Consider the following 22,764-nt stretch of genomic DNA (forward strand, 5'->3'; position numbering starts at 1 on the left):
AGTAGCTTCACATAATACTTTTGTTAAGAAGCAATGGTTCTTTGGATATTTTGCATGTAAAAAAATCATTATCTTGGTGGTATTACTTCAAGGCCAACAATATTGTTGACCTTGTAGACCTGCAAATTCGCTTTCATACATGCAGCATTTGGAGGTGTAATAAGTCACCAGTTGTTACTAATTGATGTCTACAGCTTGCATAACTCAACAGATTTCTTCATCTTTAGATCACAGAAGGTAAGAACAATCATAAGAGTAGAAAAGAGTAGAAGGAATAAAGAAACAAGATAGCAAGGCAGGAGACACATCACCCACATTGAGGTCAAGACTTGGCCTCACAAATGACAGATTCACTATTCTGCTTGCTAGATCAGATAGTTTGCAGCTCCTTATCGTGTACTGGAGTTAAGTAGTTACTTATAAGGGCTGTCCAGATATGCCCTTTATTATCAGTGAGTCTGCTTAGTGGGTTTATCTACCACATGCTCAGCATCATACTCTACACAGGGGTCCATAGGCTAGAAAAGGAGAAATCATGAGACTGACTTTCAGAGGTAAATCACTTACTATGAAGCCCCATAACCAACTAATAAATATGCTCCTCTGAGCTCTTCAGGGTGAAAGCAATGCTTCCTCTCAGAGCACAGGTTCTTTTCCACACTTTGACTTCTGACACATACTGATTTTTGTAACCAATAAATAATCTTTTATTGTGAAGGTAGGGGAGTTCCACAATCTCAGTTATGGTGTTAAGATTTGTATTGGTAAGGAATGCCTGAGGTATTTTGAGAGGAATGAGTGTGTCTGCATTCAGTGGCCAGGACAGCAACCCACAACCCTTTTATTAGTGTCTTGAGAGACTCAGTTAATTAGAAAAATGTATTTAAAATGGCCAGTGGATGACACTGGATTACACATTTAGTATCCCTGCATAAACAACTTTGCCACATAAGGAGAGCGCTGTTTGAGAAAAAGGGGGATTAATGGGAATCTTATTTACAAAGTGCAGTTGTCGTGTGTGCAAGCAAGGTCAGTATGAACTGTCTGACAACTATAGGGAGTATTTGCTAGCTGAAGATTGAAATGGGCAAATTATGTGTGATAATTATTTATAAATTGGTTCTTAAAGTTTTGTGTGCTGTATCCGTCCTGTAATTAAAATGGTGTATTCCTTTAAAGAGAATCTGTACTCTAAAATTCTTACAATAAAAAGCATACCATTCTATTCATTATGTTCAACTGGGCCCCTCTGTGCTGTTTCTGCCACTCCCTGCTGCGATCCTGGCTTGTAATTGCCAGTTTTAGGCAGTGTTTACAAACAAAAGACATGGCTTCTAACCAGAGTGTGATAGGCTGAGAGAAGCTCAGTCTGTGACTCACACAGAGCCTGCAGGGGGCCTGGAGAGGGTGTGTCTATCTTCTATCACAAGCAGAGCAGCACATTCCTGTCTGATTGCCTGAGCCCGACAAAGCTGTCAGAGGAAAGAAGATTAGATTATATAACATAGATAATACTGCCACTGTGCAACTAGGAAAGGCTGCAGTAAGACAGACCACATTAGAACAGGTATAGGAACTTATAGGATAGAAGAAATAAGGCTGAACATTTTGTTACAGAGTCTCTTTAACATGCAATACTTTGCATGAGCAGTTGCATACCGTATATACTTGCGTGTAAGTCAAATTTTTCAGCCCATCAGCTTGTACATGGGAGTCATGTACTGAGCTCCCACCTCCCAGCTGTTTCCATGCTCGCAGACGGTGCGGCAATAGGATGACCGACCTGTGTCCCTGTTGTGGCTACAGTGGAGTACAGTGGGGAGAGACGCATGCCGTGCAGCGCTGGGGATCCCCTCTGTGTCTTTGCCGCCCGCCCCCCCCCCTTGTAACATGATGTGGAGCATAAGGCAATAGGACAACTGGCCTGTGTCAGACCTGTGTGAGAAGCATGCCGTGCAGCGATGGGGATCGCCACTGTGTCTGTGCCCCCCCCCCCTCGTAACATGGTGTGGGGGCTGCGGCAATAGGTGACTACTGAAAGTACCATTGCTGTTTCTTACCTTGTTCATATTGATCAAGAAGGCAGCATTGCAAGTAATTCACTTGCAGATCTATTATACTAGATTTTAATTCCTGCAAGGTCATGGTCTCTGTGAGGTTTATGATCATCCCATGTTTTCTAGAGACCTGAATGAGCCTTCTTTCTCAGGATTGCATCCACAACTGACCTGCTACCTTCTTCATTTGTGGGCTTCCTAGGTACTCCTGATCCACAAACTGCTGGAGATTTTAGCATCAATCACCTACTATTGAGTACAGCAGCCTCTTCTTATTGGAGCATGGTGTGTTTTGGAAGCAGGGATATATTTAGGTAAAATGGGGCCCTAAACGAACATGAGGACCCTTAAATAGAAGTTTTGTATTAACAAAGTTGTAGTGGCCTCTGTAATATTTTACTAATCTGGGGGTGCTTAAAGAGAACCTGTACTAAGTAAAATTATTTAAAATAAACACATGAGGTAACTTCAAATGAACATAACATAGTTACCTTGCCATCAGTTCCTCTCAGAAGCTCACCATTTTCTTCTGACAATGATCCCTTCCAGTTCTGACAACATTTTGTCAGGACTGAAATATATCAGTTGCTGTCAGTTATATATCAGTTGCTGTCAGTTATAGCTGAGAGGAGAACTGATGTGTCCATGTTTCTCTATGGCTCAAGTGGGCGATATTACAGTTTAACTGTGTGCTGACCAGGAAGCTGTTATGGGGTAATGGCCATTTTCAAAATAGAGGACAGAGAATTTAATTGATCACAGTGGATGAATAGGACGCAGGAGAGGAGAAAGAGATTGATAAGTAGAGTACACGGGAGGTAAGTTTGATTATTTTGCATGTTTATTTTGACTTTTAATTTCAGTTCAGGTTTTCTTTAAGGAGCTCAGGGCCATGGGCAATTGCCTATTTTAGCCCTATGAAAGCTCTAGTCTCATCTGGGAGGTGTCTATCCCTCTCTACCCAAGTATTAGGAGTATGTCACCTTCTACTCCTTAGCCTTGTACAGTGAGTGCACAGAGACTGGTTCCCCCCTCCATTCTTCTTCAAGTGTAGCATGCATTAGTAGTGTGTAACCCTTCTCTCCCTTATGTAGAGCTTGTGCTGTGAGGTTGTGACGTGCACAGGACTGAGTATAACTAACAGATCTGTCTGGGATCCTTCTTTTCAGTACTTCTGCTCTTTGCCTGACTCTGAAACTCCCTGGTGGAGCCTAGTCCTAAGACTGCTAGTGGTGCCTAACTATCGCTTCCTCTGGTGGTGCCTAACCTTGACCCCCCCTCCCCCCTTTGAGTTGCCTAGCCTTAACCCCACTTTTCTGGTGGTCCCTAACCTTAACCTGCCCCCCAGCCCAATACCCCCACCCTCTTCCCTTTCCAGGGTGCCTAACCTTAAACCCTCCCCTCTGGTGGTGCCTAACCTATACCCCCCCCCCCTCCCCTTGCCCTTTCGGTAAGATCTTATTACATTACTAATGCTGAGAGCGTAGCATGCATTGCACAGTTAAAGAGACACTGAAGCAGATTTTTTTTTTTTTTAGATAGAATGAATTGGTTGTGCAGTATGGATAATTACTAGAACATTTTTTTATTTTCAGTTTTTTTTAATAACATTGCATCATTCTCTAATATTTCCTGTTTACACAACACTCGGCATTCTAAATGATTTTACAGAGCAGGCTAGTGAACTTTTCACCTGTCCTCTGCAGACGAAAAAACAATACACTGACAGTTGAGATAACAAGCTTCAGAAGACAGAGCTCTCTGCAACTTTGAAAGTCATGGAGCTCTATGGCTCTTTTGCATAGATAACAACTGGAGTTTCTTAACTCTTCCTGTACTGGAAACAATATTAGACTTATGTCTCTGCTCCTATTATTTTATTTCTTAGCTTTACTACACATAGAAATACAAATCATTCTATCATATTTTTTTTTCTGCTTCAGTGTCTCTTTAACATGTTATGTATGAAATGCGTGTCATGCTAATTGCACAATGCGCACTACACTGTCAGTGTTAATAATGGTAACATTGCTGTGTGCTGCCTGTGCACAGCAATCCAATCTTACTGCAGGTTAGTGAATCAGGTCCATAGGCACAGATGATTCTGCAGGCAGATAATACTCCAGCATTATATACTGTATACATCTCAGCTGTTTCTCTAGAACAACAAGGAAATGGTAATCATTGCCAATAATAATCACAAAAACATTAGCTATAGATGTTGCTGTTAGCTGTTTATGTGCTGTTTATCACATATATGACTGTGCTTGGCTGTCTTAAGACCAGCCATCCTATATTTGATAGGTGGCAAAAGAAACCCTTCCTCCTCTAGCCCTAATTTGGAATTCCAGATTGCTGAGTGAAATATGCTGATGCCTCACGTTAAACTGGCTACTCAGCAATATTATAACGATATCAAGAGCCTAAAGTGCTTACTTGATATCACTTCTTTACATTAATGCCTGTTAAACACATCTGTGATTTAGATTCCAAGCATATTTTTGAGACTGTATCTAAATATAATTAGAATATTTATATAAACCGCTTTGGAGGTTTGAGAAGTAATGTGAACTTAGTTTAGGATTTGGTGGATGAGAGAGATTAGAAGAATCTTGTTTTCTGACATACCTCAACACTGCCATCAATAGATAGTCGTCGGTACTGCAGCTTCGCATGTATTGACACTACTGTGCACCAAGTGGAATATATTCCTGGCACACAGGCAGCTCTGATTACATCTACCTGGGGCGCTGTGTGCACACTGAATATACATAGTATAAACAGTGCATATGGAGAGATAAAATAATAAATAGAGCTTTATTCACCACATACATTATAAAATGTTCTCATGATCAAATGTGAATGCTTCGTTTTTAGTAACCTGTCATATTTTTATTTTCTGTTGATCTTGCTGCAGTAATTAGAAATATTTTTTTGTGCCGGCTCCTGCATTCTCTAATTGCACCCTGATATTGTGATGGTTTTTTTTCTGCAGAGTTTTATGATGTTGTGCCCCAAATGGGTATAAAGGGACTCTCTATACAGAATTATGTCCTAACAGTCCTTGGTCAATGATGAAAACGTATTGCATTACTGATTTTGTTTCTGTAAAACAACAAGACAGATGACAGAGACCAGAGTCTCTACTAATGCTATAACACTGTGTTATTTTTAAAGGTGGCCATAGACAGGCCAATAGCATTTTGACTATACAAACATTGCAGTGTCCCATCTCAACAAGATTTCAACAGAAATGAGATATAAAGCTGATAAGACTGTTTTTGTTCTAGTTTTGTACTTGTAATGCAGCCTTCGATAGATAAATATAATGACCGCTGTTACCCATTATGATCATGTTTGAGGTCCACAGTGGTTCAGACGTTAGTCAGCTAGTAAGGTGGTACTGAACAGTTTACCAGTAGGGATGGCCCTGATTAGGAGAACTCATGGATAAGCATGTGATCAGTTTGATCAGCTGATAGATTTGTAAGGTTCCGATTTGCTGTGATGACTTCCTGGTTTAACATATGATCAGGATCAGCAAATCAGAACCTTACAAATCTATCAGCTGATCAAACTGATCACATGCTTCTCCATGAGTTCTTTTAAGCAGGAGGTGACAAGGAGCAGGGGACACAGTGTCCTGATTACCCCTCCCAGCTGCACACGCTAGGCTTCAAATGACAAATTCAAAACGTAAAAAAAAATAAAAAAATTGCACCAAAACAGCAGAACGAGAACAAAATCAGAAATCCCATCATGCTTTGCACAGCATCAGGGGGGAAAAGCCCGGGCAGTTTTCTTCTGTGCAGCTAAAAATGAGGCTTGTATAAGAGAAAGGGCCTTTTTCCACTAGCCTGCGATTTGCGATTTGATTCTGATTGCAAATCGCAAGGTACATTAAACTAATGGAAACTGCAGCACCAATTTCCATTAGTGCGATCCAATTGCGAAGCGATTTTGGTCAAAGCGCAATCGTCGTTCTGCCACGTTTTGTATGCGATTGAGCTGTACTATAATGAGTATAGTAGCTCAATCGCAATCGCATGGTGGAAATTGAAACGCGATTGCGATCGTGATCGGAATCGCGATCGCATTTCATAGTGGAAAAGAGCCCAAACAAAGTTCTGATGCTGTGAAACTGTTAAAGAAACACCAGGCCTTTTCAGTGCTGCGGAGTCGATTTTTAGTCCGGAGGTTCACTTTAATGGGCTTATGCATTATATATTATTTCTCAGGGGATTGTTTAAATCCGTGTGTGAAGAAGCATTCTCTTTAAGACTTTGTATCTATGTAGGATAAATTGGTGTATTACGTCTCATTGCACATGGTGCTGATTATCTCTTATAACATTGCTGGGTGTATTGCCCAGATTAATTTCTGTAGTGTGTGTTGCTGGGCGTTGTCGATGCTTTGTGGCTTCAGTGCTTTCTGAGTCTCTGCCAATGTGTGTACAAATGCTGTTCACACATGACCCGCACACATTTTGCTTTGTGTCTGGGGAACATATCACATGGCTGCACGACTAACGACTTCCAGATCTACACTTTTCACTTTTTTTTTTTTTTTTCAAAGCAGAAGCTTTGGGGAATAATCCTGTTAACAGCAAAATTTGGAGCCCTTCTAAAAAGTGATTGTGTGATTGTGACAACACTTGTGCCCAGTTTCTTCTAAATGGCTTTCTCAAAACAAAATAGATGTGCCTAGCACTAAATGATTTTTTAGTCTCTTTACTAAGTGGATAACTAGCTTGCTGAAAAGTGTCTGCTTCGTTATACACCATCATTTTCCCCCTTGTGAACTGTTATTAATATTTGCTAATTGTGGCTGATGAAGATGATGCTCACTACTGCCCCACAGTTGCCAAATAGTGTGTAATTATTGATTTCATAAATGGGAATGCCAAATGTTTAACTCCATTAAAAGCAAACCTGAACTGAAAATGAAAAGTCGAAATAAACATACACACGTCATACTTACCTCCTGTGCAGTCTACTCCTCAATCTCTTTCTACTCTCCTACATCCTGTTTGTCCACTGTGATCAATGGAATTCTCCTTCCTCCATTTTGAAAATGGCCATTAACCCACAACCGCTCCCTGGTCAGCACACCCTTAAAGAGTACCCAAGCTGAAGCTCGGGTACAAAATCAGATACTTATGTAAAGAGAGGGAAGCCTCAGGATCCTATTAAGGCTTCCCTCTCTATTCTGCTGTCCTTGTTACTGAGTGCAACCCCCCCCCCCCCAGAAGATTAGCGACAATGCATTGTCGTTAATCAGCTCTTCTTCCTCCAGCGTGGCTACACAAGCCGACCCAGCCTCCCCACACGTGCAGTAAGCCAGAGCCGCGGGCTCCATGGTACTGCACATGCGCTACTGCGCGGCTCCGCTTCAGGAAGAAGAGTTGCCCCGATGTGGAAGGGGGCAACGTTTAGCAACTGGGGGCTCAACTGGGGGCTTTAGATCAGCGAGGGAAGCCTCAATAGGATCTTGAGGCTTCTCTCTCTTAAAGTATGTATCAGATTTTGATCCCGAGCTTCCAATCGTGATCACTTGAAACTGTAATATCGCCCACTTGAGACATAGGGAATCATGGACATTACCTTGCTTATCAGTTGTCCTTTCAGTTAGAACTGACAGCAACTGATATATAACTGACAGCAACTGATATATTTGAGTTCTGACAAAATCTTGTCAGAACTGGAAGGAGTCGTTGTAAGAAAAAAATGGTGAGCTTCTGAGAGGAACAGATGGTGAGGTAAGTATGTTATATTTATTTGTAGGTACATCGTGTTTATTTTAAATAACTGTACTCGATTCAACTTTACTTTAAGCACCTATGGTTTTCGCAAGTGGCCAATCTTACATGTTTTGTAGTGAAATAAACTTCAATGCTATTACATTGTAATAAATATACAAATACGTAGTATGTATTAAAAGTGTAACTCAATTTTCTCTATGCAAAAACGTTCCTTGCCAGATCATCCTCATGCATTATAATTATTTTAGCTATTTGTCTTGTTTTGAAGTGATGAGTGGGGATAATTGGCATAACTGAAAAAACACGGTTCCCCAGGAAGCAAGAAAAAAGAGTGACTAGTGGAAGAAAATGGCGCGGCCATAGACTCTAATGCATTTATCGTTAATACGGCGCCCAAAGCAGAAAAAAGGGTGCCCGATAAACGTTGTTAACAACATTTAGAACATCAAAGTTTTTGAAATATGTTATCTTTTAAGAAGCTTGCAACGTTAGAGTTTTTGTTATATTATTTTATTATGTTATGTATGTACAGATTTTATATTATCAATTATTAATTATTATATTATCGTTTCCGCAGGGGGAATGGTTGGGGTTAGGCGCCACCAGGGGGGTGGTTAGGGTTAGGGTTAGGCACCACTGGAGGGCTGGGGTTAGGGTTAGGCACCACAAGGGGAGTGGTTAGGTTTAGGAACCACCAGGAGAGGGTTCTGTGTGAGTAGGGTTGGGTTAAGCTGTATTGATGAATTGCGTAATGATTTTTAACGTTAATCTCTTTTTATTATGTTTGTAATGATGTTTATTGTTAACCAATTTCGTTAACGATGTTTATCGTTATTGAGATTTCGTTATCCACCTGCGCCAATTCATTATCCAGCCGGTCCCACAACTTGCATTCAAAACAGCATTATCGTTAGACTAGCGGTAGGTCTTCCCCGAGAGGACCCGTCATCGCCGTGGGGAAGTCTAGTAGGGAATAATTTGTGCACATATTATTTATACTGAAGCTCATGTCCTCCTTTGCTGTACCTGTTTTGAATGCAAGTTGTGTATTTTAGTCCACATTGTGGAGCTCTGCACATCTAATGCAAGTAGTCGATTCAGGTGCAGCCGCTGTTTGGAAGCGCTGCCAATGTCTCCTGCTGTACAAAACTCATGTAAGGATACCTATGGCTAGCTGCATCCATGTGCTTCAATTTGCATTCAAATTATACTGTAGATTAGGACTAGTACATGATTTGCATCTGATTTGCATTCAAGGCATATATTTAGCCCTTGTGGGGCTCTGCATGCCTCTGTTGGTCTACAATTCAGTTGCAGCCTACGAGCGCTGTCATTTGTTTGATGTCTGTTTGAAGAAATGTGTATACCATTTTATGATTAGCAGCACTAGGAAAAAAAATCATGTTTTTATACTTATACTAGCGGTAGGTCTTCCCCGAGAGGACCCGTCACCGCCGTGGGGAAGTCTAGTAGGGAATAATTTGTGCACATATTATTTATACTGAAGCTCATGTCCTCGTTTGCTGTACCTGTTTTGAATGCAAGTTGTGTATTTTAGTCCACATTGTGGAGCTCTGCACATCTAATGCAGGTAGTCAATTTGGGTGCAGCCTCTGTTTGCTCTAATGCTCTGCCATTCAGTGCACCGGAGCAGTGCTTTTCAGCGCTTCTAGATTTGGGCGCAGCCAGCGCCGCCATAGACTATAATGGGAATCAGTCTATAGCGGCGCTCTGTGAGTAACGTCGGCTCCGTAACATGCATAGTGGTTGCACTATGCATGTTACAGGGCCAGACACCTACAATTACCTGCGTCATTCTGCGCAGTGTAGGTGACTAAGCATAAGAATGCATTCTTTTGTGAACTAAGACCCCAGCTTTTAACTTGGCTGTAGGGATAACAGTGGTGCCTGCATGGATGAGTGAAACTGTGAATGCTCTAGTTTGAACATTTACATGTGAGTGTGCGAAGGATTAATAGTTTTGTTGCTATTTTTCTGGCCAGACCCCCTTCAGCACCTCCCTTTCCTTAACTTATTTAAATGTCCTAACTGTAGGCGATGTGCGTGGATATATGTTTTTTTTTTTTTTTTTTGCAAACAACAGCAAACGCATTGTGATTAATGCTGCCATTCATCTCAATGCGGGATGCCTTGGATCCCAGTGGTAATCCTCATGCACAGTGGCCGACAGTCGCCCACCTGAAACGGCCCTAGGGCAAACAGCAGCCAGGTTCACAGAGCTTTCTCCTTCAACTGCGCAGCCTCAGATTTCATGGATTTTATTCTTGAAGTAGAATTTTAAGTGAAAGCTTGGTTTTATGCAAAAAAGGATCATATTATATGTTATGATCTATTTAACCTCCTTAGCGGTAACCCCGTGTGTGACACGGGGTAAGCCGCCGGAGGGTGCCGCTCAGGCCCTGCTGGGCCGATTTAAATAATTTTTTTTTGCTGGACGCAGCTAGCACTTTACTAGCTGCGCCAGCACCCCGATCGCCGCCGCCGCGCGCACGATCGCCGCTATCCGGTGAGGCACGCGCCCCCCCCCCCAGACCCTGTGCGCTGCCTGGCCAATCAGTGCCAGGCAGCGCCGAGGGGTGGATCGGGTCTCCCAATGACGTCCCGACGTCGCTGACGTCATCCCGCCCCGTCGCCATGGCGACGGGGGAAGCCCTCCAGGAAATCCCGTTCTTTGAACGGGATTTCCTGATCGAAGCGGGCGGGGGGATACCGCTGAGCAGCGGCTATCATGTAGCGAGCCCTGGGCTCGCTACATGATTTAAAAAAAAAATTTAAAAACTGCTGCGCTGCCCCCTGGCGGTATTTTTCATACCGCCAAGGGGGTTAAAACTATGATTGGAGTTGGTGTTTAAACAGTCTTCCTTACTCAAGCAAAACAAGTTTGTTTTCCTAAAACAGAAGGTATTTGCAATAATTCAGGTTAGAGTGAGCATATGATGTCTCCCATGATGCATCACTGCGGATTATGCAAATCATCCTGTGTTGTCCCTGTAAGCCAACCACACCTCCAGAACCGCTGGCATGCAAGGATGTTTCAGCTTGTTAATTGTACAGAGCCACAATAATCCAACAGGCATACAAACTGTTTCGGATTGGTTGATCCTCATCAGTGCATGACATGGATTAATGTGGCTCTATGTGAGAGGACGTGAAACACCCAGAGTTGCAGACTACCCTGCAAGCTCATGGTGAACCAGAACTTCTAGGAATGTATTGATGAGGCTTAACCAATCCGCAACAGTCTGTATGCATGTTGGATTATTGTGGCTCTGTACAATTAACACGCTGACACATCATTACAGTCCAGCAGTTTTGGAGGTGTGGTTAGCTCACAGGGACAACAAAGGATGATTTGAATATTCAACAGTGATGCATCGTGGGAGACATCATATTCACTCCAACCTGAATTACCGCAAATAACTTCTGTTTTAAGAAGGCAAACTTTTTATTTTGCTTAACATTTTAGTAAAAGGGCTTTTGGTCCCTTGTGTAGCCCCTTACACACTCCTTGGAGTTCCGGTTCACCATGAGCGCGCTCGGTAGTCTGTAACTCAAACAAAGCATTTTAACCAAGCTTTCACTATTATCGCTGCTTTTTCACTTTCCACCTTAATAGAGGGAGCTTCCAGTGATAAGGGTCATGTAATCCCTCTGTTTACTGAATGGCCATTAATCTCACTCTCAAAAGTCCTTTTACTGAGTGGATTTCTTGGTACTTCTTCAGCCTCCTCTAATTCACTGAAAGTTTGTTTATAGCAAGGGACCTTTCTACTGCCTAATCCTCTGCGAATGTTTACTCAGTATCTGCTCCATGGATGTTGTTTAAACTGGTAATCATTTTCCACTCTGCAATATCCAGCTCGCAGCAGCCCAGGCTGATTGAAATGTATTAGCACAAGCGATAATGCTGTCATATAACATGAAAAGTTAAGTTCCTTATCAGTATATTTTGATAAGCTACTTAAATTTTACAGTAGTACTTGTAGGCTTCAGACAAACATTAGTGCCTCTCACTCATCTGTCACGTAAATTGCATCTCACTTCATTTATTACTGCAGGCCGCTCAGCTCCTAACCACGGGGGCACAGATCCCCTTACAGTTGGCAGAGTGTAGCTGTATCTTGTAAAGGCTTTAAATATCCATACAACTCTATCTTAAAATCCAGTCTTTGTGCTTAGCTTCTGTTAGTGAGGGGGACGAAGGGGCGCCTCAACTGCATTACCACACATTGCTGACTATGCACGGAATTCCCTCAGATTAGTGAAGGGGAAGATCTTTACTGCAAGAAAATGTTATGTTGGCCACACACATATCAATATGGCACTGACTTTTGTTTTATATGATTAGAATGTATTTTATTTTGCTATTGTAGAAAAACTGAAATGAAACTCTTGCTTTATTTTCTTCCAGCTACCTCCCGTGGTTTGAAGTATTTTACAAGTTGCTCAACATTTTGGCTGATTACTCCCTGAAAAACCAGGTAATTGTGAGAAGAGTAATGTAGGCCACCATTATCAAACTTCTCCGGAAGAATGCTAGAAGCCAAAATTTGATGTCTTTGTGCAGAATGTATTAAAGTGTAACTTTGAGAACAGATTATGCTACAGTGCAACTTGAGTTAGGCTGAACTTTTATCCAGCAGCACACAATTACAAGATTTTTTTTTATGAAATCCTGAAATTGTTTTTACTGGAGAAGGTCAATAAGTTGCAAACATTGTGGAGCATTGTGTTGTTGTAGTGCATAGCACTCTTGCAGTTGGAATCCCAGCCAGGGAACTATCTGCACAGACTTTGTGTGTTCCCCTTGTGTTTGTGTGGGTTTCCTCTTGGCACTCTGGTTTCCTCCCAGTCCCCAAAACATACAGATAAGTTAATTGTGTTACCCCAAGGGCCCTAAAAATTGAAAATATGGTTTTAGTATGGATTAGATTGTGTGCACCTCTGAGGGACAGTTAGAGACAAGAATATAGATGTTGGTACTATATAAATATTAATAATGATAATAAAGCAGGAACTGAGTCTAGCCCAATTCCAAGTGGCATATATGTCACATATTTTCTATGTCCACAACCTGGAATAATTTAAATCTTGTTTTCCAATCATTTCTATTGTGCACATGTTAATTCTTTGGGTTTTGACCCTGATTGATGCTTCACTAAACTGTGGCTGTCACAAGTCGGAGACACACTCCTGGAAAACTAGGCGGTGAAATTAATTCTAAATTTATCTTTGATACCAGATTTGTAATTAGTATGTCCCTATTTATTGTTTTGTTTTGTACAGGATATTCAGAGAAATGAACTGCTTGACACCCTCTTTAGACTGCCCGTCCCAGAACCAGGAACTGAAGTCCATCTCAGTGTGGTGAGTCTACACTAAAACCCATTACACCATCTCTTCACTGTCTTACCATTCATGCTTTTCACTTGAATCAATGAATCCTCAAATTCCAAATCTACCTTCACCCCCATCTGATACATGATTGGAGGGGTAAGGCAGAGAGCTGTGTATAAATTGCTGCTCTTTTATGCTCTGGATGATAAACAGCCATCAAACACTTGAAGCTTCCTCTACTTCTGGATTGTGTATGTTGTGAGCTGAGAGAACATTGCCAGACTGAAGCTACTGTATACACTACCAGTACCCCCTCGGCTTATACGTGAGTCACCTTTGTGCCAATGGAGAAGTGTAGAGCAGAGTGGACCAAAGGGGAGTGCAGCAGTGATGGCTGTAGAGCTGAGCGTTGCAGAGTTGACCTGCACAAAGGGTCAGTGCAGCAGTATTTTGCAGGCGCCTGTAGAGGCACCAGAGCTAAGCATACTTGCAGAATCAGCGCCAGGGATCCTCAGCATGCCTGGCCGGCAGAGCGGATCAGATGGGATCAAAGCAGAGGTGCTTGCAGAGCATGCAGCAGTGTTGTCAGCATGGGGGATTCATCTTCAGCCTGGGTGTTGCTCTCTGTCACCCTCTAGCAGTGTTTTGAGACACAGCAAGTGCAACAGACATGCTAAAGAGAGCAGGTGAGACTGCTGCATGCTTTGCTCTGCAAGTAGCTGTGGGGACTTGAGAAGGGGAGGGGGGGGGGGATTTATTGCACTACTGCCTGTACATGGGGAACCTACTGCACTACTGCTTGTACATGTGGGGAGAGGCTGCTTTATAACAGGGAGACAATTGGACTTTGGGGATTGGGGCAGGTCAATACTATGGTCACATCTGGCTATTGAAGGGGCTGGCCAATACGGGGGGACACATCTCCCTATGCAGAAGGACGCTAGCCAATATTGAGGGTATATTAAGCTATAGTGAGGGAGCTGGCCCTTACTGGGGGCACATCAGGCAATGGAGATGCTGGCTGGCCATAATTGGGGGCACATCTATCTATGGGAAGGTGGCAGCATAATATTGGGGGCATATCTGGCTATTTATACTGGGTAGGGTAGATACATCGTACTGTGAGCACATTGGGCTATTTATACTGTGAATGGGGCTATACTGGAGAGGGGACTTGTATGCTAATTAATCACCTTTTCCTGAGGGAAAAGTATGTACCTTGGCTTATTTGCTGGTATATATGATACATTTCTCCTGGTGGAAATATTCAGATTGCACATGAGCATAGTTATTGCTACACTTATAGGACACCAGTGTGCACCTGTAAAGCTATGTACCAACCTCAAATGACAATACACTGATCTGATTGCTTATAGTCAGGCTTGATAACAGCATGCCCTGATTTACTCAGTCAGCAGCCATTTTTCTTGGAAAATCATCCTGGTGTTGACTAAAATGGTAGTGTGTACTGTACAGATATTTACAGTTTTCAACTTTTAAATGTTGTCAGGATTTTAGTATTTATTATGAGTGTGATTCCCAGGCTTTTGGTGCATATCAGTGGAGGGACTCTATTGGGCTCAGAACTGGCATATACCACAATAATAGTGTGATGTGTTTCATTTGGCATTTCCTGAATCCATTTGGTTTTCTTGGAGATAATGTGCTGATGATATTTCATGTTTTATATACAGAACATATGTTCTGTGTCCCGCTAGTGACTACTGTATCGCATGATGTTATGAGACAGCACATGATGCAATGCGACTAATGAACAGAGGGGCCTGCACTGTATCCAACAATGGCATCACAACAGTAAACATTGCAAAGGATGGTGACAACTTTTATAAACTGGTCAAAGGTTTTTCCTTCCAGAGTGCTATGCAGCACTATAGTATTTTTTTCTTTAATAAATATGCTTAATGTACCGGAACTACATACTAAATGCTGACAGCACAGCCAGTCCAAAAGCTGTTTTCTTATTCAGATTTTGCCCCAATGTATCATTTTCACCAGACCAGGAAACACAGAAACACACAGGAAAACACAACACATTTTCATAAGGTTACTCATGCACATGTTCTTTAGTTACAGTGCTTTGTTTTGTACACTGTGTAGCATTTTCCTGTTTGTTTGCATTTTTTCTGTGTGCTTAAGCATTGGAAATAAAGTATTAACATTATTTGTATTATTATTATTTTTCTTTTTACAATAAAAATAACAGTATATGATCCCCACCACCAAGTCTTTTTAATATTTTACCCCCCGTGGCATATAGGGCACTGGTGCCTGAACAATACTAGCCATTGTGGGAGTATCTTGCAAGAGGTGCAGAGCACCCTTGTTAGATGTAAGGACAATGGGCTCATCCCTATCTCAAGTGCCCAGGGGGAGTTGGGAGTAATACAATGGGAGGAAGGCTTAAGGTGGAATCTACAAGCACCCTTTATTAAGATGGCCACAGAACTTCTCTGTGAAATAAATTTAGGGTATACAAATAGTTTTATAGAGACGCAGAAAGTTGAAGAAAAAAAAAACTGCTAAAAATATTTTAATTACAAAAATATAACTTGCAACGAAAACCTTTTCCTATTGTCTCTCATCATAAATTAAGTCTTCCATGTGTCCCAAGAATTATAATTCTCTGGGGCCTTTAGTAAAGTTTGAGGCAGTACAGCGTTGTACCATGTTAGCTATCAGTAAAAGCAAGACATTTTGAATCAGGATGATACCATTTATTGGCTAACTGAGACGAAAAGGAATAAGCTTTTGGCTATGAAGTCTTCATCAGATGGACTCCTGAAAGAAATCCCCATAATCATCTGCTTTGCCCGTAAGCTCATTGAAGGGAAGCCCTTCCAAATAAATATTTCAATATCCCAATGAGTCCGCGTTGATCCACTTATCTGGACCAATGGGAAGCCTCAACAGGAATTTCCTGTCAAGTGAATGGACTAATGAGCAACACCTGAAGGAGATTTAGAGATGCTTGAGAAGAGCAGTGCTGTAGTGTGGATGCAGCACTGGAGACAGCTGCTGGGTGGGGGCAGTTTAATCAAAATTACAGAAGACCCCCAGTAATATTATTGATCAAGGGATACTTTCAAATCTTTTTGTTAAGAAAGATCTATATGTGCTCTTATCTTCTAACTAGGAAATGTGCTGTGGGCCTGGTATCTCTCACTGTCAAGTTGCAGTCAGCAGCTGGCAAAGAGAGGTTACCATCTGCCAGGGTCCGTTGTCATTCCTGGTCATAGGATAAGCCTGGCACTAAGTGTAACCTGCAGGACTTGCTCTGTGCCTGCCTGCTGGTCCACTGGTTTACTTAGACAATTTTTTTTCGGGCCAGTGGACTTGAGGAATGCTGACAGCTCTTTCCCTACCAAGGTTTCACACGCATTCAGGCAGAAGCAGAAATCAAAGATGTTGCTCAAGGAGTCTTTCGCTTAGGTATCTTCTGGCACATCAGTTATTCACAAAGTCCCAATATCTCTGTGGGCATAGTTTAGGCGTTTTTTCCTTTTTCTGTGTATTGTGACCACTTTCTTTGATGTTTATTCCTGTGATGCTCTGTCAGTGCTGTCGCCCATTACTACCTGTCAAGCCATGGGAAGTGTCTGCTGCAGGTTATACTGTTATACTGAGCATAGAATGTAGTTTTTCTTTTTCCTTTTGGGTATAATTGAAATGTGCATTGCCACTGTTTTCTGTTACACTGTCAATATATTTGTCTCAAATCTCTTGTTTGTCTTGAATCTCCTGTTGGAGTTGTTTTATGACTACTGATTTTTCTATTGATAACATTGAATTCCATTTACCACATGGTTTGAGCACCTTTATACGCTATATTAAAACATAAAACTTGTTTGTTAAAGTATGCAAGCTGTATCATGTTGATGATACAAATTCCAATCTGAATTATCGCAAATGCCTTCTGTTTTAAGAAGGCAAACTTTGGTTTTGTTGATGATACTGAGGGAGACAAAACTGTTCATCTCCATAACCCAGGTCCATATGTGTGGCAAGTATTTGTCCTGGTTGACCCATTTACAACCTGTTATATTCATGGCTTCATTTTGAAACCAGTGCTGTAAAAATGACCATAGAAATCAGAACAAACACTTCAGAGGAATCCATGGTCATTCTCACCTACACTGAGGAAGACAAGGGCCCATATGCAATTAACCTTTTATCCAGAGTTTTCTCCTAGGTCATTGATCTGCAAACATGGCTCTCCAGCTGTTAAAGAGAACCTGAATAGAAAATAAAAAGTCAAAATAACCATACACAGGTCATACTTACCTCCTGTGTAGTCTCCTCCTCAATCTATTTCTTCTCTCCTGCGCCCCATTTGTCAACCGTGATCAATGGAATTCTCCTTCCTCCATTTTGAAAATGGCCATTACTCCATAACAGCTTTCTGGTCAGTACACTGTTAAACTGTAATATCACCCACTTGAGCCATAGGGAAACATGGACATTGCCTTGCACATTCAGTTATAACTGACAACTGCTGATATATAACCGACAGCAACTGGTATATTTCAGTTCCGACAAAATATTGTCAGAACTGGAAGGGATCACTGTAAGAAGAAAATGGTGAGCTTCTGAGAGCAACTGATGGGAGGTTAGTATGTAATATTCATTTGTAGCTACATCATGTGTTTATTTTAAATCATTTTACTCGCTTCATGTTCCCTTTAAGGAACTACAAGTCCCACAATGCATTTGCCTTTATGAATCATGACTTTGGCTGTCAGACTCCTGCAATGCATTGGGTGTTGCTTAACAGCTGGAGAGCCAAGTTTGCAGATCACTGTCCTAGGCGATTATTGTTCAACTTCTTTTTAAAATAACTTTTCAGCACTTTGTTATATTAAAAAAAAGACCAGAAATTGGATGAAAAGTACCATAATGTGGAGTATTTTCTTGCTTGCTGGCGGTTTAAAAGGCATTTTATGACAAGGTGTAAAAATGTCACCTAGTAGAAAACTCAGGAGAAGAATTTAATTGCATAAAGGCCTAGATGTGGTGACAACACACAATTCCAGATATCCAAAGATAACCTCCGCACTGCCGACAATGCAGTCCTCCAAACTGGTAGTGCTAGTTTCAGACAAATGCTCTCCTGCAGTCACCCAGTGCTCAACAATACAAACGGGTGACCGTCCACTTGTTCAAAAATACAGGATGAGATTTATTCAAACATAAAGCATAAAAATGAGTACAGGTAATGACATTGTGGGTCCTGTATCACAGGGGCCTGTCACAAAAACTACGCATATAATGCAAATTAAGTGCAAGTCTGCTGATTGTAATGCCCTTTCTCTAGGTCCTGACTGGTTACGGCCTTGTGCTGTCGCAGGGCCCTCCAAAACTGCAGGGGAGCATTTGTCTGGAGCTAGCACTACAAGTTTGAAGAATTGTATTATTGTCAGCGCTTATCCTTTGGATATCTGATGTTAATTTGTGGAAGTGGGAACCTCTAGCAGCAGCATCCTCAGTTTGCATTAACTTTATTGGAGCACTTGTACTTGACAACCTTACTTCACTACCTCTTGTTTCAACACACACTTCCACTTTCTGTAAATTCAGAAGACAAAGGCCTCAATTCACTAAGCTTATCTCCTGTCTTTAATAACGTTTCTAGAGTTGTTACCATGGTGATAAGACATGTAGTATTCAGGAAACATTTTACCTCAGGCAAACCTAAAGTTAACTCTTCTGTCTTTAAGTTAACTCTCCAATCCTTAAAATAACTCCAGAGTTAAAGACAGGCTGTTAATTAACTGCGTGTGAAAATAACTACACAGGAGGTAAATTAACTACAGAGCAGGTAAATTAACTACAGAGGAGGTAAATTAACTACAGAGGAGGTAACTTAACCACTTCGCATTCCTGGGTTTTTACCCCCTTCATATTCCTGACAATTTTGATACTCAGCTGTGTTGCTTTTAATACAGTGATAACTTTTTAATTACTTATGCTATCTAATTGAAACATGTGTTGTTTTTTTCAGGACAATCTAGGCTATCTCTCAGTAATATTGTTTCCAAGCAATTATTTTATTTCATATGCATATGACAAGGAAAAACAGATGTAAAAGCAGAAAATATACATTTTTGTCACTTTTCACCCTGCCTAATTTTCACATGACAAGTGATTTTGATATAAAACACTTCAAAAAATGTTCTTTGGCCCTTCCTGGTTAAAATGATGTGCCATAGGCCTTATTTTGTTACTAGCTGACCACGTAGTGGGCCTTTATAAGAGACCTGCGTACTTGGATTTTTGAAGGGCATTTTTTCCGCTTTCCTTTTTATAGCGTCACACTTCCTTCACAGAGTCCTATGTGTGTCAGAACAGAAAATAAGTACTACAAGTGCCACCATTTTGAAAAGTAGAGATCCAGGGCTATACAAAGATGGGTATATTGTGTCCGTTACATTTTTGTGGTTTTGCTGAAAATTGCACAAGTGTGACCACTTGTTTGAAAATAAATATTTTTTTGACTGTTGGTGACAGTTTGTCGCTAAGCATTTTGAAAGTGACAGGTGCCACTGAAATAAAACACTGGAAAATGTATTCTTCAGCTTCTCACGATGAAAATGATGTGCCATAGGCCTTATTTTGTTACTAGCTGACCACGTAGTGGGCCTTTATAAGAGACCTGCGTACTTGGATTTTTGAAGGGCATTTTTTCCGCTTTCCTTTTTATAGCGTCACGCTTCCTTCACAGAGTCCTATGTGTGTCAGAACAGAAAATAAGTACTACAAGTGCCACCATTTTGAAAAGTAGAGATCCAGGGCTATACAAAGATGGGTATATTGTGTCCGTTACATTTTTGTGGTTTTGCTGAAAATTGCACAAGTGTGACCACTTGTTTGAAAATAAATATTTTTTTGACTGTTGGTGACAGTTTGTCGCTAAGCATTTTGAAAGTGACAGGTGCCACTGAAATAAAACACTGGAAAATGTATTCTTCAGCTTCTCACGATGAAAATGATGTGCCATAGGCCTTATTTTGTTACTAGCTGACCACGTAGTGGGCCTTTATAAGAGACCTGCGTACTTGGATTTTTGAAGGGCATTTTTTCCGCTTTCCTTTTTATAGCGTCACGCTTCCTTCACAGAGTCCTATGTGTGTCAGAACAGAAAATAAGTACTACAAATGCCACCATTTTGAAAAGTAGAGATCCAGGGCTATACAAAGATGGGTATATTGTGTCCGTTACATTTTTGTGGTTTTGCTGAAAATTGCACAAGTGTGACCACTTGTTTGAAAATAAATATTTTTTTGACTGTTGGTGACAGTTTGTCGCTAAGCATTTTTAAAGTGACAGGTGCCTCTGAAATAAAACACTGGAAAATGTATTCTTCAGCTTCTCAAGATGAAAATGATGTGCCATAAGCCTTATTTTGTTACTAGATGATCATGTAGTTGACCATTATATTCAGCCTGTGCAGGAGCAGCAGAAAGAATTTGTGGCCCCTTCATCCGCCATTGTCAATATAGTATCCTATGCAGGGCAAATGGCAACATCCACCGTAGAGACTGCATAGCCACTATGTGCTGATAAATCAAATATAAAATGAAATGAAATATCCACTGCATTTTGCCAGCTTTCGCTGTTTCCACCAGGCACCACGTGGAGGTAGCAGCAATGCCTAGCTCTTTTTTTTTTTTTTTTTTTTTTTTTTTTTTTTACTTTTTTTGTCTTTTTACTTTTCTTTTTACACTTTTTTTTATTGTTTGATATTCATTTATGTGTATAACTGCAACATAAAAAAAACATGAACAAAATACAGTCATAAACAATGACCAACTGTAACAATAAGAATATAATGTGGTGGCCCGCTGGGAATGGTGGCCCTTAATTAATGGCACATGCCTTAGGCTGCCCCTGGTCTATTTTCTTTATTTTTGGAAAAGTTTTTTTTTTTTTTTTTTTTTTTCAAATAGGGCTGGTGGCTACAGATTTTTTTTTGGGAGATAGGCATGGTTCTAATAATTGGTGACCGTATGGTATATTTTATAACACGGAGTAAAGCAGAGGCCTGGGTGGGAGGGACAATCTGGACAGTAATATCTTGTGTCCCTTCTTATTTGATGTTTGGCACACACTTTGCACCTCTTCTGAGGATATTTTTTCAGGGGATTAGGAGGGAGTGATTCCATAAAGTGCCTGTCGCAGAGTCTGATGATGTCTTCGCACTGGGATTGGTCACTGCGTACTGGTGTTGTGCCAGATCCAAAAAGGAAAGATGCAATGATCTGTTCCTGGAACTGCAGGTATGACCCGGTATTGCCTGCTTTTCTGTATGCCACATGGGCGTTGAACATTGCCATTTGTAGCAAATAAATCCCTACCTTCTTGTACCAGGATTTAGTTTTTCTAGCTACCAAATATGGGGCCAACATCTGGTCGGACAGATCCACTGCTCCCATATGCTTGTTGTAGTCATCTATCACAATAGGCTTGACAGTCTCTGATCGGCGAGACGTCACTAACACTGTGCCCTCTGTGTGCATGGTGGAAAGCATAAGCACATCTTTTTTGTCCTTGTATTTTAGTGCCAGGACTTCATTGCTGCGCAGACTACAAGTCTCCCCCTTTTTCAATTTTTTTTTCAGGACTTCTTGCGGAAAGCCTTTTCGGTTTGCCCTGATGGTACCACAGGCAACGGTGTCAGCCGAAAAAAGAAATTTAAAAAGTGGCAAGCTGGTGTAGAAATTGTCTACAAATAGATGATACCCCTTATTTAGTAAGGGGGTCATGAGGTCCACCACAATTTTTCCATTGGCTCCCATATCTGCTGGGCACCCCTCTGGCTGTAGCAGGCTATCTCGCCCCTCATAGATGCGAAATGCAAAGGTGTACCCTGATCCGCTTTCGCAAAGCTTATAGAGCTTTACCCCATACCTGGCTCGTTTACTGGGGATGAATTGTTTGAATCCAAGCCGGCCATGAAATGGCATTAGAGATTCGTCTATTGCGATTTCTCTTCCAGGCACACAAATTTCACTGAATTTTAAATTAAGGTGATTTATAAGTGGCCTTAATTTAAAAAGCCGGTCTCTGCCTGCATTGTCTGGACTCTTGTTTTGACTATTGTCATTGAAATGCAGAAATCTCATGATCATCTGATAACGCAGCTTTGGCATAGTTGATGAGTACAGAGGGGTGTGGTGTATGGGATTTGTACTCCAGTACATTGCGAGCTGCGATTTTTTTGTTAGCCCCATGTTGAAAGTTAGGCCTAGAAACACTTTCAACTCCGACAAGTTTGTTGGTGTCCATTTCCGGGTATAAGTGGACCTGGGGTGGGACTCAATGAATTGAGAGGCATACAAATTTGTCTGCTCGACAATAAATTGCAAAAAATCGTCATTGACGAATTGCTGGAAAACATCGACTGGTGACATATTCCCTGTCATGTCAACCATTAAGCCACTGTTTGCAATGAAAGCAGGGATTTGGGGTGCTTGCATGTTTGGCGGTACCCACAGTAGGTGTGACATGTCCAGTGGTACTTGCTGACTTTGCTGCTGGCTGCTAGCCCCTGGAGCACTAGTGCCATCTAAA

General features: G+C 41.3%; 1 protein-coding gene across 5 annotated transcripts in view; it reads left to right on the plus strand.

The window, feature by feature from the left end:
- Nucleotides 1-22,764, plus strand: part of DENND1A (DENN domain containing 1A) — a 1,229,671-nt gene that overhangs the window by 499,104 nt on the left and 707,803 nt on the right. For all 5 annotated transcript variants that reach the window (XM_068248143.1, XM_068248144.1, XM_068248146.1 and 2 more), the window contains 2 exons: nucleotides 12,251-12,320; nucleotides 13,126-13,206. In XM_068248143.1, coding sequence (XP_068104244.1) covers nucleotides 12,251-12,320; nucleotides 13,126-13,206 — 151 coding nt within the window. The remainder of the gene's footprint in view (nucleotides 1-12,250; nucleotides 12,321-13,125; nucleotides 13,207-22,764) is intronic.

This window comes from Hyperolius riggenbachi, chromosome 8, assembly GCF_040937935.1.
Source record: "Hyperolius riggenbachi isolate aHypRig1 chromosome 8, aHypRig1.pri, whole genome shotgun sequence".
In the NCBI taxonomy this organism is placed as follows: domain Eukaryota; kingdom Metazoa; phylum Chordata; class Amphibia; order Anura; family Hyperoliidae; genus Hyperolius; species Hyperolius riggenbachi.